Raw genomic sequence first — 14357 nt, 5'->3', positions numbered from 1 at the left:
GAGAATCTATTTGAAGAAATAATAGCCAAAAATTTTCCTAACCTAAGGAAGGAAACAGACATCCAGGTACAGGAAGCACAGAGAGCCCCAAACAAGATAAACCCAAAGAGACCGACACCAAGACATTATAATTAAAATGTCCAGAGGTAAACATAAAGAGAGAATCCTAAAAGCCACAAGAGGAAGGCAACAAGTTACACACAAAGGAAAACCCATATCCCTGACTTCTCAGCAGAAACCTTACAGGCTAGAAGGGAGTGGCATGATATATTTAAAGTGCTGAAAGGAAAAAACCTACAGCCAAGAATACTCTACATAGCAAGGTTATCATTCAGAATGGAAGGAGAGAGTCTTACAGACAAGCAAAAACTAGGAGAGTTTATCACCAAGAAACTAGCCTTATAACAAATGCGAAAGGGTCTAATTTAAGTGGAAAAGAGAAGACCACAAATAAGAATAAGAAAATTATTAGAAAAAAAAAGCAAAAAACTCACTGGTAAAGGCAAATATCCAGTAAAGGTAGCAGATCCACCACCAATGAAGCTAATATGAAGGTCAACAGAGAAAAGTACTGATAGGAGGGTAATGGATACACATGCACAAAAAAGAGGTTAGATATGATATCAAAAACATAAAATGTGGGTGGAGGGGAGTAAAAGAATAGGGCTCTTAGAAAGAAGACAAACTAAAGAGACCATCAACTTTAGTTATTATATTTGAACCTCAAGCTAAACAAACTAGAAACCTATAATAAATACACAAAAAATTAAGAGAAAGGAACCAAACATAAGATTAAAGAAAGCCATCAAACCACAAGGGAAGAGAGCAAGAGAAGAAAGGAACAGAGAAGAACTATTAAAACACCCAGAAAAAAAGTAACATAATGGCAGTAGGTGCATTCTTATCAATAGCTGCTTCAAATGTCAACAGACTAAATGCTCCAATCAAAAGGCATAGGGTGGCCAACTGGATAAAAAAACAAGACCCATATATATGCTGCATGCAAGAGACACACTTCAGACCTAGAGACATGCACAAACTGAAAGTGAAGGGATGGAATAAGATACTCCATGCAAATGGCAATGAAAAGAAAGCTGGGGTAGCAATATTTATCCAAAGAACACCAAAACATGAATGCATAAAGATATATGCACCTCTATGCTCATTGCAGCATTATTCACCATAGCTAAGACTTGGAAGCAACCTAAGTGTTCAGCAAGGGATGAATGGATAAAGAAGATGTGGCATATATATACACAATCGAATACTTCTCAGACATAAAAAGGATGAAATCTGGCCATTTTTGAAGACATGGATCGAGCTTGAGGGTATTATGCTAAGTGAAATACGTCAGAGGCAGAGAGTTAAATACGATATGATCTCACTCATAAGTAGAAGATAAAAACAATGACAGGGGCTGGCCCCAGGGCCAAGTGGTTAAGTTCATGTGCTCCGCTACACTGGCTCAGAGTTTAACTGGTGCGGATCCTGGGCATGGACATGGCACTGCTTATCAAGCCATGCTGAGGTGGCATCCCAGATAGCACAATGAGAGGCACTCACAACTAGAATCTTTAACTACGTACTGGAGGGCTTTGGGGAGAAGAAGAAAGAAAGAACAAAAATAAGATTGGCAACAGATGTTAGCTCAGGTGCCAATCTTTAAAAACAACAACAAGAAACACACAGAGACAGAGATTGGACTGGTGGTTACCAGAGTGGAAGTGGGGAGGGAGGAGGGTGAAAGAAGTAAAACGACACGTGTCCAGTGATGGATGGTAAATTAGTCTTTGGTGGTGAACAAGATGTAATCTACACAGAAACCAAAATATGATGTACACCTGAAATTTATATAATGTTATAAACCAATGTTACTGCAATAAAAAAAAGTATCACAAAATATTATAAATTTATGTTTAGTGTCATCAGCATTCTTCTTGTCTAGTAATATTTCCTGTCACAATTCTGTGGTACAGCAAGCAAATTTATCATTAGTGCATTGTCAAAATTAGCCTATGGATTCAATGTGACTTTCCTTAAAATTAAAAGATATAGGAAAGCTTAATAAATGATTTAGAAGTTGACCCGCAATAGAAGGAAACTTCAACATAATAAAGCCCATTAATGAAAAACCCATAGCTAACACATAGTCAATGGTGACAGACTGTAAGTTTTTCCCTTAAGAGAAGGAAAAGCACAGGATGCCTGTGTTTGCCACTTCCATTCAACATAATATTGGAAGTTCTAGCCAGAACAATTAAGCAAGAAAAAGAAATAAAAAGCATCCAACATGGGAAGGAAGAAACAAAATGATCTCTGTCCTAGATAACATGTTCTTTTACATGGAAAATTCTAAAGATATAAACACATGAATGCACATGCATACAACACACAGAAACACAAACCTGTTAAAATAAATGAATTTGGCAAAGTTGCAGCCTACAAAATCAACATGGAAAAATCAGTTGCACTTCTATTCACTAACAATGAACAATCTAAGAAGGAAATTAAAAAAAAGAATTCCATTTATGATTGCATCAGAAAAACAAAAATACTTAGGAATAAACTTAACCAAGGAGGTGAAAGACTCGTATAATGAAAACTACAAAACATTGCTGAAAGAAACTGAAGACATACATAACTGAACAGACATCCTGTGCTCATGGATTGGAAGACTGGAAGACTGAATTTGAAGATGTTAATACTGCACACAAGCCATCTACAGATTAAATGCAATGCCCATCATCTTGAACATGCATTTTGCAGAAATAGAAAAATCCAACCTATAATTCATATAAAATCTCAAGGGACTAGGAAGAGTTGAGACAATCTTGTAAAAGAAGAGTGAAGTCGAGAGGACTTACACATCATGATTTTAAAACTTACTAAAAAGCTACAGTACTCAAAACAGAGTGGTACTGGCATAAGACAGACCAATGGAATAGAAGAGAGGGCCTAGAAATGAACCCTTGCATAGGTGGTCAAACGATTGTCCACAAGACTGCTGAGAACATTCCATGAGGAAAAGGCAGTCTTTTTATCAAATTGTTCTTGGAAAACTGCATATCTACATGCAAAAGAATGAAGTTAGACCCTTATCTTACACTATACACACAAATTAATTCAAAAGGGCTCAAAGAACTGAACTTAAAAGAGCTAAAACCATAAAACTCTTAGAGGAAAACTTAGAGGACAAGTCTCATGATGTTGGATGTGGCAATTTCTTGGCTTGGATGTGACACCAAAAGCAGAGGCAACAAAAGAAGAAATAGATAAACTGGACTTCTTCAAAATTAAAAAGCTTGTGCACCAATGGAAACTATCAATAGAGTGAAAAGGCAATCCACAGAATGAGAGGAAACATCTGCAAATCATATATTTGATAAGGGATTAATATCCAAAATATATAATGACCTCCTAAAACTCAATAACAAAAGAACAAACCAATTCAAAAATGGGCAAAGGACTTGTCCAGACATTTCTCCAATCAAGACATACAAAAGACCAATAAGTGCATGAAAAGATAACCCCTAATCATTAGGGAAATGCAAAGAAAAACCACAATGAGATGTTACCTCACATATATTTGGATGGTTATTATCAAAAAAACAGAAAATAATAAGTGTTGGAAAAGAGGTGGAGAAATTGGAAACTTTGTGCTTCACTGGTGGGAGGCGGGAATGTAAAGTGGTGCAGCCACTGTGCAAGACAGCACGGTTGTTCCTAAAAGAGTAAACGGAATTCCCATATAACCCAGCAATTATACTCCTACGTATATACCCCCTAAAATTGAAAACAAGGACTCATGTACTCAAATGTCAATATTCAGAGAGGTATTATTCAGAATAGCCAAAAGGTGGAAACAACCCAAGTGTTTATCAACAGATGAATGGATAAACTAAATGTAGTATACAAACAATGGATGATTATTCACACATAAAAAGGAATAAAGTTCTGATATATGCCACAAGATGGATGAAATTTAAAAACATTATGCTTAAGTGAAATAAGGCAGAACATATTATGTTAAGTGAAATAAGCCAGAAGTAATTCCACTTGTATGAGGTACCTATGACAGCGAAACTCATAGAGACGAAAGCAGAACAGTGGTTACCAGGGCTTGGGGAATGGAGCTATTGTTTAGTGGGTGTAACGGGTCAGTCTGAGATGAGGAAACTGTTTTGGAGATAGCAGCGATGGTTGCACAACAACGTGAATGTACTCAATGCCAGTGAAATGTACACTTAAAAGGGTTAAAATGCTAAAAAAAAAAAAAAAAAGTCGATTTTGAAAAATTAACGTAGAAGACTAGCCTGAGCATTTCTGAAAAGGCACTGTTTTACTAGATATGAAAACATATCATAGAACTACAGAAAAACAGGTAGGTGCTGGCACAGGACTGGACAGAGTTCAAGGGAACAGAAAGATGACTAGAACACCTATGAATTTAGTGCATGATAAAAATTGGGACGTGACATTTGACTACAGTTAACAAGACTCTATTGTGACTTGAAATTTGCTTAGAGGGAGGATCTTAAGTGTTCTCACCACATACACACAAAAAAATAGTAACTGTGAGTTGATGGATGTGTCAATTAGCTTGATTATGTCACAATATATACAACATTGTGATACAATGTATCAAGTGGTACAACTGAAATGGAAACAGCTTTTATTTGGAAATTATATCTTAATAAACCTGAAAAAATTTCTTTCATTTAATTACAAAAAAAACATTGGGACTTTAAAACAGTTGGACAGAAGACAACTTACTCGACAAATGGTGCACTTAGCCATTGGATGGGGGTGGGGAGAGTGGAGAGGAACCCTATCTCATTCCATGTACCATAATGACTTTCAGATGTACCAATGATTTAGATGCAAAGAATGCAATCAGAATGCACAGTTGAAATGTTCATATAACTTAGCATGGGGAAGACCTACAGCTTTTAATAAGAAAGACACAACACTCATAGCCTTTAGGGAAAAATCAGTACATCCAACTACTTATTAACGTGAAACTTCTACATATACAAATGACCACAGATGGGAGAATAGTTAAATGAAATATATATTAAAGTCATCACTAAAAAGGATGGGAATATATCTACATACAACCCAAGTCATTAAGTTGAAAAAGTCCAAGTTTCAGAAAACTATGAACATCATGATGCCACTTTTGGTTAAGAAAAAAGAAAAAATGCCAAAATATGTATAACTACACATATAAGGATGTCGATGTACACAAATACATAAAAAGACACCTTGAACTATTTAGTGATTAACTCGGGTAAAGGACGAGAGAAAGAGAAGGAGAACTCATCTTTTGGTCTGTATACTTTTGTAAAGTTTAAAATTTTACAAATCTATATTCATATTCTTACATTATTAAAAGTTATAAAAAGCAATCCATATCTAATAGTATAAAAATCTTAAATAAAACTGACTAGTAAAAATAAGGCAAAGGAAAAACCAGAAGAAAAGCTTCCTTCAAATTAAAGGGGATTTAAGTTATAGCGAGTTCTGACAAATCAACAAGAAAAATATTTTAGAAACTAAATAGAAAAATGAGCAAAGGACATGAACAAATAAACATAGACCAAAAAAAGTTCCGCTTCCTTGACAAAGAAATGCAGATGAATATACGACATCATTTTTCAGTCATCATCTTATCAAGCTCTTAATGAGAGAAGTAGGAGAAAGTTATTGAACCTGGAGAACTCGACACCCGAGGTGGCTTGGTTGTAACAGCAGGTTTGGAACCTGGAAAAATAAATTTGATTCAATTCACCACCCTTATTGATACAAAATTAGGAATTTAATTTTGATTTTTGATTTTTTAAAGAGATTATTTCTCAAAACGGAAAATACACATACTTTCTAATATTGCAATTCCACTTCTGGGAATTTAACCTAAACATATATTTCCACGAGCACATAAGAATGTATGCATAATAATGTTCACTATAGCTTTGTATTTTATGATGGAAAGCCTACCAGTTAACTAATAATAAATCATAAAATTAATGCGTTCAGAGTAAACGTGTGTTTTTTAAAGAAATTCCCACCCAAGTAGTATCACACTAGTTAGTTTATAGCCTTTTCTTTTCCACTTAGCATTTCATGGACACTTTTTGATATCAGCACAATCAGATCTACCTAGTACTCCAGGGGGCTGCCAGGTACCAGGTTACGGGAATTATAAAAAGGTGTTCTAATTACCATATTGACATGCATAATTCCCCTCAATCCTTTAAATATCAGGGCCATAGGAAATACACAAATTAGAATCCAGTACTTGAGATTTGTTTGAGTTCAACAGTCTTATTAAACAAGGGGCAACTCCAGCCCACAGAAATGGTGTTCCCTGAGTAAGCAGAGCCAGACTAGGAGCCTGAGCGAGATCTGCCCAGGCCACGGCTCCGCCCACTGCCCCTGCTGTCTCCTGCTTCTGCTGCAACCAAGGAGAAGCCAGAGACAGCAGCACTGCAGTCAGGAAGACGGCTGCTTCCACCACCTCAAAGTCATCTCTCAACTCTGAAGCGCAGCAGTTGATCGGGAGTCCCTGCAAGAAAGCCTCCATTTCACTTCAACAAAAAAGGACTTTTCCTGCCTTTCAAGTGCTATGAAATTCAGTTTCTGTTGCCATAGTAAACTGTCCAGTAAAGAGACAAAGAATAATTACATGGAGTGGGGAGGGGTGGGGGGTAGTCTGGGGGAGCAAAATTTGCCACCCTAAAATGTGTCTCTTTGGCATGAGGATTATTTTAGGCTAATTAATTTAAGAAACAGAAGATGTGGGAAACTTTTCTTTTTACTTGCCCCTTAACTGCTTAAAAGAATTTAGACAGAGGGCCTGTTTCAGGAAGAGAGCTGTCACCAGAGATAACTCCAAAGAATGTGAGCTAGGTGTGGCAGACCGGGGGCACTGAGCAAGGCCTGCTTGTTCAAAGCCTTCCGTGTGTCCTTGAGTCTCTGCGTGGCACGGCAATCATTGGTTTGCAAGCATGTGCCCTTCCCATCTTCCTGTAAACTGTCCTCCTCCCTGGTGCAGTCCCAGTCCCCTACCCGCTTCTTCTTAGCTCAGGATGGCACATGAGCCTCAATTGCCTGACTGCCTGTGGGTCTCAATTCCTATGGGGCCCCCGTACATATGTAATTAAATTTATTTTTCTCCTGTTAATCTGTCTTATGTTTATTTGATTATCAGACCAGCCAGAGAACCTAGAAGGGTATAAGCAAAATTATTCCTCCCCAACAGTTGGTGTAGTTGGCAGGAGATACCTCACTGGTGGGGCGATGCTCACTCCGGGGCTGCTGCAGCTGAGAGATCCTGGGACCCCTGACAAGCGATGGCGGAACGTAAGAATTCTTACCATGTCAGTCTCCCAGATCTCTACCTGCAGGGTCTGGTGCAAACAAGAGTGGTCAGTGCTTTTGCCTTTTCTTCATTTAGAGCGGCAGGAGAAAATAGTTTTGGAACTAGTTTCTTGGGTATAGCCACTCAGGTAAAGATTTGTTGTAAGTATTCTCAGTTTTTATTGATCCTTTTCCTCCCAGAGACAGTGACTATTTTTCTTTATCTCTGTCTGCTGTGGTGTTTGTCATAAGAACGGAAACGATAAGGCAGAACACAGGCATAGGTCCTATAAGCCTGCTGTTCCAGCCAGCCTCACAGACTGGTGAGTTCCCAGTTCTCCCCAGACTGGTGTCTATTTAGACAAACTTTGCTGTGGGTTAATGTGCATATGAAGTAAACGCTGTTGCTAAGGGATATCTTGGAAACATTAGTTTGACTTCAAGAAACCCAAGGCTTAGCTAAAGCTGTTAATGTGCATGTAAGATGAGGTTTTCCTTTCATCTTGTTCTATGTCTTGAGAGCTTGGCTTTCTGATCAGTGAGAATATTCTCTCTGGTCTCCACCCTGCGTAAGGTGCATGCACCAATGTGTATCTTGGTAGCTAGTCGAACAGAGGGCTTCCAAGACATGAAGTTACAAGCGGCACTCTCTGTGCCAGTTCTCAGGGGAGTCTGTCATAAGGGGTCCCATCCATAAGGGGTTTTGTTGTCTCAAACTTCATTGTTTTGTTAGTGCTGCAAAAAGTCTCACTCCAGTAGTGTCTGCCCAGTGTCACAGATCAGCAGGTCTGTGACTGGACGCGTCTCATATTTTCACGGGAAACCAGACACCATTTTCACTATACCATTCTTACTGCCTACTAACAACAAAGGCCTTTGCTGTCTTAAGCTACTTCTGAGAAGGAACTTTCTGGATCTTGTGAGGGCTGCATCTTTTCTACTCTAGTTTGGGACGCCTCTTGCATCCATGGTTAAGCCATAAAAGGCTTACTGGTTTTAGTTGCTATTGAGGTTAATAGATCCTATTCATCAACGGCCAGAAGATGAACCGTTTGAATTGGAAAAACTTCTACATTTAAAACAAAATTTTTTGAGAGAGCTCTCATCCTAAGCAATTGTCTTACTGGTACCTACACAAAGTCCAAATGGAAAGGTAGATACAAAGAAGTATCATGGCGAGCCTTAAGAACTCACTCAATAAGATGAAAGGCCAGAAATTAGACTTAGAAGAAAATTAAAGTCCCCACCCAACATAAATTCCCCTCCTTAAAATCTGGCCCCATCTCCTCAGCAAAATCCCTCAGCTCCCAAAACTCCTCCTCTCCCCAGAAAATTCTTTAAACACCCAGCTGCTTATTTTAGCTTCTCTTTTCATACAACATTTACAGAGAGCACTCTGGCTTCATCTCTAAGCCCAGAATATACAGGTTACACACGTACATACTAAAAGCCAGGAAATAAACTTAACAGAAGCACCAAGGACAGAAAATAAGGCTCAGACATAAGGCTCATCTTGCTGGGCTCTATAATTACGCTCTGCCAGCTTCAGGCCCTCCTATGCAATGTCCTTTTGCAGATATATCAGAGGTGGGGGTTCAAAATGGCATAGAGGAAGAGCCCGAACTTATCTTTTCCCACAGGCACAACACATAAACTACATATGGATCAATTCTACCTGAAAGAAACAGAGCTAGTGGAGCACCTGTTCCACAACACGGGAGAAACACGACCACACTGAGACGCCCAGGAGAGGCAGAGAAATGTTCCTGCCAAAACCCCTACCACGGTGTGGCCGCACAGAGAGTCCCAAACAAGATAAACCCAAAGAGATACACACCAAGACACATTATAATTAAAATGTCAAAAGTTAAAGAAAGAATCTTAAAAGCAGCAAGAAAAAAAAAAAACAACTAGTCAAGTACAAGGGAACCCCTAAAGGCTATCAGGTGACTTTTCAGCAGAAACTTTACAGACCAGGAGTGGCTTGATATATTCAAAGTGTTGAAAGGTAAAAAAGCTTACAACCGAGAATACTCTACCCTGCAAGGTTACCATTCAGAATTAAAGGAGAGATAAAGAGTTTCCAAGACAAGCAAAAAATAAAGGAGTTCAATGCCACTAACCTGGCCTTATAAGAAATGTTAAACGGACTTCTTTAAACAAAGTACAAAAGGCCATAACTAGAAACAAGAAAAGATATGAAAGAAAAAACCAAACCGGTAAAGGCGACTATATAGAAAAGACAGTGGATGAACCACTTATAAAACTAGTATGAGGGTTAAAAGGCAAAAGTAGAAAAATCAACTGTAACTACAATAAGTAGTTAAGGGATATACAATATAAAAACATGTAAAATATGATGTCAAAAACATAAACCATGGGGTCAGCCCTGGTGGCCTAGTTGAGTTCCGTGCACTCCAGTTCACAGCCCAGGTTTGGCTCCCGGGCACAGACCTACACTGCTCTGTTAGTGCCATGCTGTGCAGGTGGCCCACATACCAAAAAATAGAGGAAGAATGGCATGGATGTTAGCACAGGGCAAATCTTCCTCAGCAAAAAAGAAAAACAACAAAAAACCTACACCATGGGAACTTTTAGAATGTGTTCACACTTAAGCAACTTTCAACCTAAAATAAGCTGATATATATATATCTGAAAATCTGATATGTCCCAGTATAATGTTATCAGTCATAATTCCGGTTTTTATCTTAAAATGTTGTCTGCCACAGAAATAACCAAATTTCCTTGTCAATTCCCTGATAATGAACTCTCATCAGATCTTTAATAATGGGCATTCTTAAGTCTTTTGTCTTTTACAGAGGGTTATTGTTTTATTCTGATGCTTTTACAAAAGTGCTTTATCTTAAAGGAGAACTCGTGGAACGAACTTGGACAATACGGTTTCTGATAACTTCAAGATCATAAAACTGAACAGAGTAAGAATTTCCATAACTAGTAGAAAACCTGGATTCAATCATTACAAGAATTAATTCCATGGGACTAAATGAACTGACGAGGATGATTATAATTTTTTATAACTTTTTTCTCTGCAACACTGCTGATTTATTTTCAATGTTTTGGTTTTCCATATTTAAGGAAATGTTTTTCTCTTTTTCTCTTAAGCTACCTATAACTTAGAGCAATTTGGTAAAATAGATACCTTTTTGAACAAAGATGAAAGATTTATCTTTTTCTCCCTGGCTGATTCCTCCAGAATTTGGAAACTCTCCGTGAGTATTCTATTTTCATGGTAATACAGTTATTTGCATACATTCTCTAAGAATCTGTTCTCCTTGTAACAGGACACAGAAGCGTTGGTTATATTACCAAGGCTTTATTGGAATGTCATATTGGAGAGAGACATAGATAGACTCAAATATGACTAGACAGCTTTAAGGCAATATTGACTTTATGGAACCAACAAAGGCCCTTGGAAAAATCAGCCTGGTATCTTGCATACAGGGCTCCTGACAGCCTTACCAGGTGAGTAAGAAGGTCACTTCCTAGCAAACTCAGGAACCTCAGGATATTTTGGGGACCTCAAGAAGACAAGAATTAACCCAAAGCTACAGGTATCATAGGCAAAGTCTGATGGCAAGTCCTTGGCTTAGTTTCATAGCCCCGAGAGGATTTTAAAACTTCAATGTGAGATTCTTTATGAAAAGTTCTGGCAAAGTACACTTAAAAGAGCCTAGACAGTCAATCACTATTCTTGGTGACCTTGGGTAAATAATCAGGACAAGTTTACTGAGACTAGACTTATTCTATAAACAAATTAGTCTTACTGTGGTTATCTTTGATGAAAATTGGGCTGATGGTAGAGAAAAAAATTATGTTTCAGTAATACACCTTTGTTGATCTCAAATTCTAGTGCTGTTCACTGTTCGAAGTTTTTTCCTTGTAAACTGGACTAGATCCTGAATTTTTCTAGTTTCCTCATATCTGGCTACAATGTTCCAAACTAACATCTTCACCCATTTTACTTCAAATCACTAAGGACAAAAGCTGCCTTTTTCCCTGAAGCACTGAAAACTGAATACGAATGACTTGATATAAAACGCAGAGAAATCACCCAAATAGCTCACATTTAGACAATCCTCTTCCTGCCTGTTGCTGTGTGGGCCACTCAGAAAGTTTATAGGTACACCCAGTACATCATCAGAGACATTCAAACTGCAAACCAGGAAAATCTGTTAGATTGCCACTGCCTGCCCTCACCATCTGAAGATGCTTTGAGCCTAGAAATTGTCTTGACTGCCTACCCTCATAACTCAGAAACTGGGATTATAGTCTGCTCTAATCATTAACCATTGTTTTTCTTTTGTTCTCATAGAAATGCCTCGTATTAAATACCTGACTGCTTGCACCATCGGCCTAACTTTGACAGCACACCTACATCAAAGCCTCCTGAAATAAGCTGACAAGAACTGACTTATTGTGAAGACGAGAGTAGCTGAATAACATGGAACAATCTGCCAACTCAATTTCTGGACTCTGAAACGTTTCGGGGAAGTTTCAAAGGCTATAAGGGAGCAAAATTTGCCACTGCAAAATGTGTCTCTTTGGCAGGAGGATGATTTTAGGCTGATTATTTTTAAGAAACAAAAGATTCAGGAAGTTTTTCTTTTTGCCTAACCCTTAACTGCATAAAAGAAATTAGATTGAGGACCTGTTCCAGGAAGGGAGCTATGACCAGAGATAACTACCAAAAATATGAGCTAGGTCTGGTAGACTGGGGCACTTAGCAAGGCCCGCTTATTCAAAGTCCTCTCTATGTCCCTTTGTCTCTGCATGGCATGGCAAACATGTGTTTACCAAACCTTGACTCTACCCACCTTCCTGTAAATTGTCTTCCTCCTCTTTGAATTTTCAGAGCCCTACTCTTCTCCTTAGCTCAGGATGGCATGAACTAGCCTCACTGCCTGACTGCCTGTGGGATTCATATTCTTATAAGGCCCCCATATATAGGTAATTAAATGTGTTTTTCTCCTGCCAATTTGTCTTCTGTTAATATCATTATTAGACAAGCCAAAGAACTTAGAAGGAGAGAAGGAAAATTTTCCCTCCCCAACAGTAGAAATAAAGTTCTTTTTATGAAGACAGCAGAATTTCCCAGTTTAAATTGTACTACAGAAAAAGAACTACTCTGGTTGCAATCCAGGAAATGAAACATAATCCAGGATAAAGAAGATACCCTGTAAAGGTGTCGACAGATCACTTTTAAAATGAATAAAATAGCAAAGATGACGACATAGAAAGCATACATATTAAAAAACAGTGCCAGGGACCTTCCTCTTCACTAATATTAATTTGAATGATGCTGTAAGTCATATGAGCTACCTTTAAGGGCTTCCTATATGCCAGGCACTGCCTGTGCTAACTGCTTTAAACACATTCCATTTACACTTTACTATCACCAAGTGAGGAAGGCATTACATCCTGTTAAATAGAAGGAAACACATTGAACGTTTACATAACTTGCCCAAGTTTACATGTCTATTTATATCGGCGGACTATGGCAAATAATTTGAGAATCACAATAACTAAAATGGCTGGAAATATGTTCTTTTCATTACTAAAAATGATAAATGAGTGTAAATCACCAGATACTTAAAGGATTTTGAAAAAATCACAAGGAACTTAAAGGATTTTGACAAATAGAAGAAGGAAGTTTTACTAAACCTGAGGTACTGGAAACTGGAGGTGTTGTACTGGGAGGAGGTGACTCTAGAAAACAAAATAATGTAGTCTGAATCATATACTTGGGAGTTATTGCTGACATTTGCACCAGGAATTGAAAAGACCTGTGAAAAATACAACCAGGAAGTTACTCAACCTGAGACAGTGGAAACTGGAGATGTTGTACAGGGAAAAGTCAACGCTACAAAACAAAATAATGTAGATTATGTGGGGACACATGGGAGTTATGGTGGCATTTCCACCAGGAATCGAAAAGACTTTTTGAAAATACAACCAGCAAGTTATTGAACCCAAATGATTCAAAATCGAACTTCTGGTACTGACAGCAATCAGCACTGGAAAACAAAATGATATCGACTGGATTAACCACTTGGGAATTATTGTTTTCTTTTCATTTATATGAATTATGCCTTTCATTCTTGACTTGTTTAGGTAAAAATTCCCATGCTTCAATTTTCTCAAAAATGGTTGCAATCCATTTTTACACATAAAAATAAGCTGAACGCTAGACACATATGCCTGTGTGAGGTTCATAACATGCTAAAACTCTAGGAAAACACGCAAAATCACAAAAGAATTCCTTGTGAATTGCACGTCATATATGTGTCATGGAAACGAATACAAGACAAGAGTTAAACAGCAAAATTACTTCTTTTCAGTTATTCTGTATCACTGATATTTACGATCAAAGAAATAAAATCTAAAAAAGAAAAACAAAAAGGAAGGAAAAAGATACCCTCGTACCTTTAATGCACTTCGGAATCACAGGCTCCCAAGTACTGTTGGCGCCACAGACAATTGTGTTGTTGCCACTGAGGTAAAAACCCGGGACACATTCAAATACAACCATGGCTTTGTAGTAAAATTTTGATCCAAATCCTGATACTATTCTTCCATTTTCAAGTACTGGATATTCACATTTGACCACTGAAAAGTGGAAAAATTACAGAATTAATGGAAAGCTGCTTTAACAGAGCCCCAAAAAAACTAGTGCGAAGTAGTAAATTCCAGTGGGAGGAAATACAAGGAGTGGAAGGCACGATGTTAATTAAACAAAGGAACAAACAAAGACCTTATCTGTGCAGTGTAATTCCAGGAAAACAGATTTAGAGAAATCTAATAACTTTTTCCACTACGAATAGACTGCCATTATAATTTATTGGCTTTCCTACACTTTTTCCCAATGCAGAGATGTTTTGGGAAAGGTCTGACTACAAGATACAAATTCCAGGTAAGTTCAAAATCAACTTTTGATGCTCTTTAGCTCTGGGGACTCTTTTTAAGGTCAGGCCCACACT

The 14357-nt window shown here is 37.9% G+C and overlaps 1 protein-coding gene across 1 annotated transcript in view; it reads right to left on the bottom strand.

Moving 5' to 3' along the window:
* The window catches only part of LOC106840878 (membrane cofactor protein-like), a 46841-nt gene that overhangs the window by 12993 nt on the left and 19491 nt on the right, over nt 1-14357 (bottom strand). Inside the window, exons 8-10 of the mRNA XM_044758452.2 lie at nt 13804-13986; nt 13042-13086; nt 5713-5763 (exon numbers count right to left, since the gene is read on the bottom strand). Coding sequence (XP_044614387.2) covers nt 5713-5763; nt 13042-13086; nt 13804-13986 — 279 coding nt within the window. The remainder of the gene's footprint in view (nt 1-5712; nt 5764-13041; nt 13087-13803; nt 13987-14357) is intronic.

This window comes from Equus asinus, chromosome 25 (assembly GCF_041296235.1).
Source record: "Equus asinus isolate D_3611 breed Donkey chromosome 25, EquAss-T2T_v2, whole genome shotgun sequence".
Taxonomy (NCBI): Eukaryota; Metazoa; Chordata; class Mammalia; order Perissodactyla; family Equidae; genus Equus; species Equus asinus.
The sequence above is the reverse complement of the archived record's forward strand: the minus strand, read 5'-3'. Positions and strand labels throughout refer to the sequence as shown.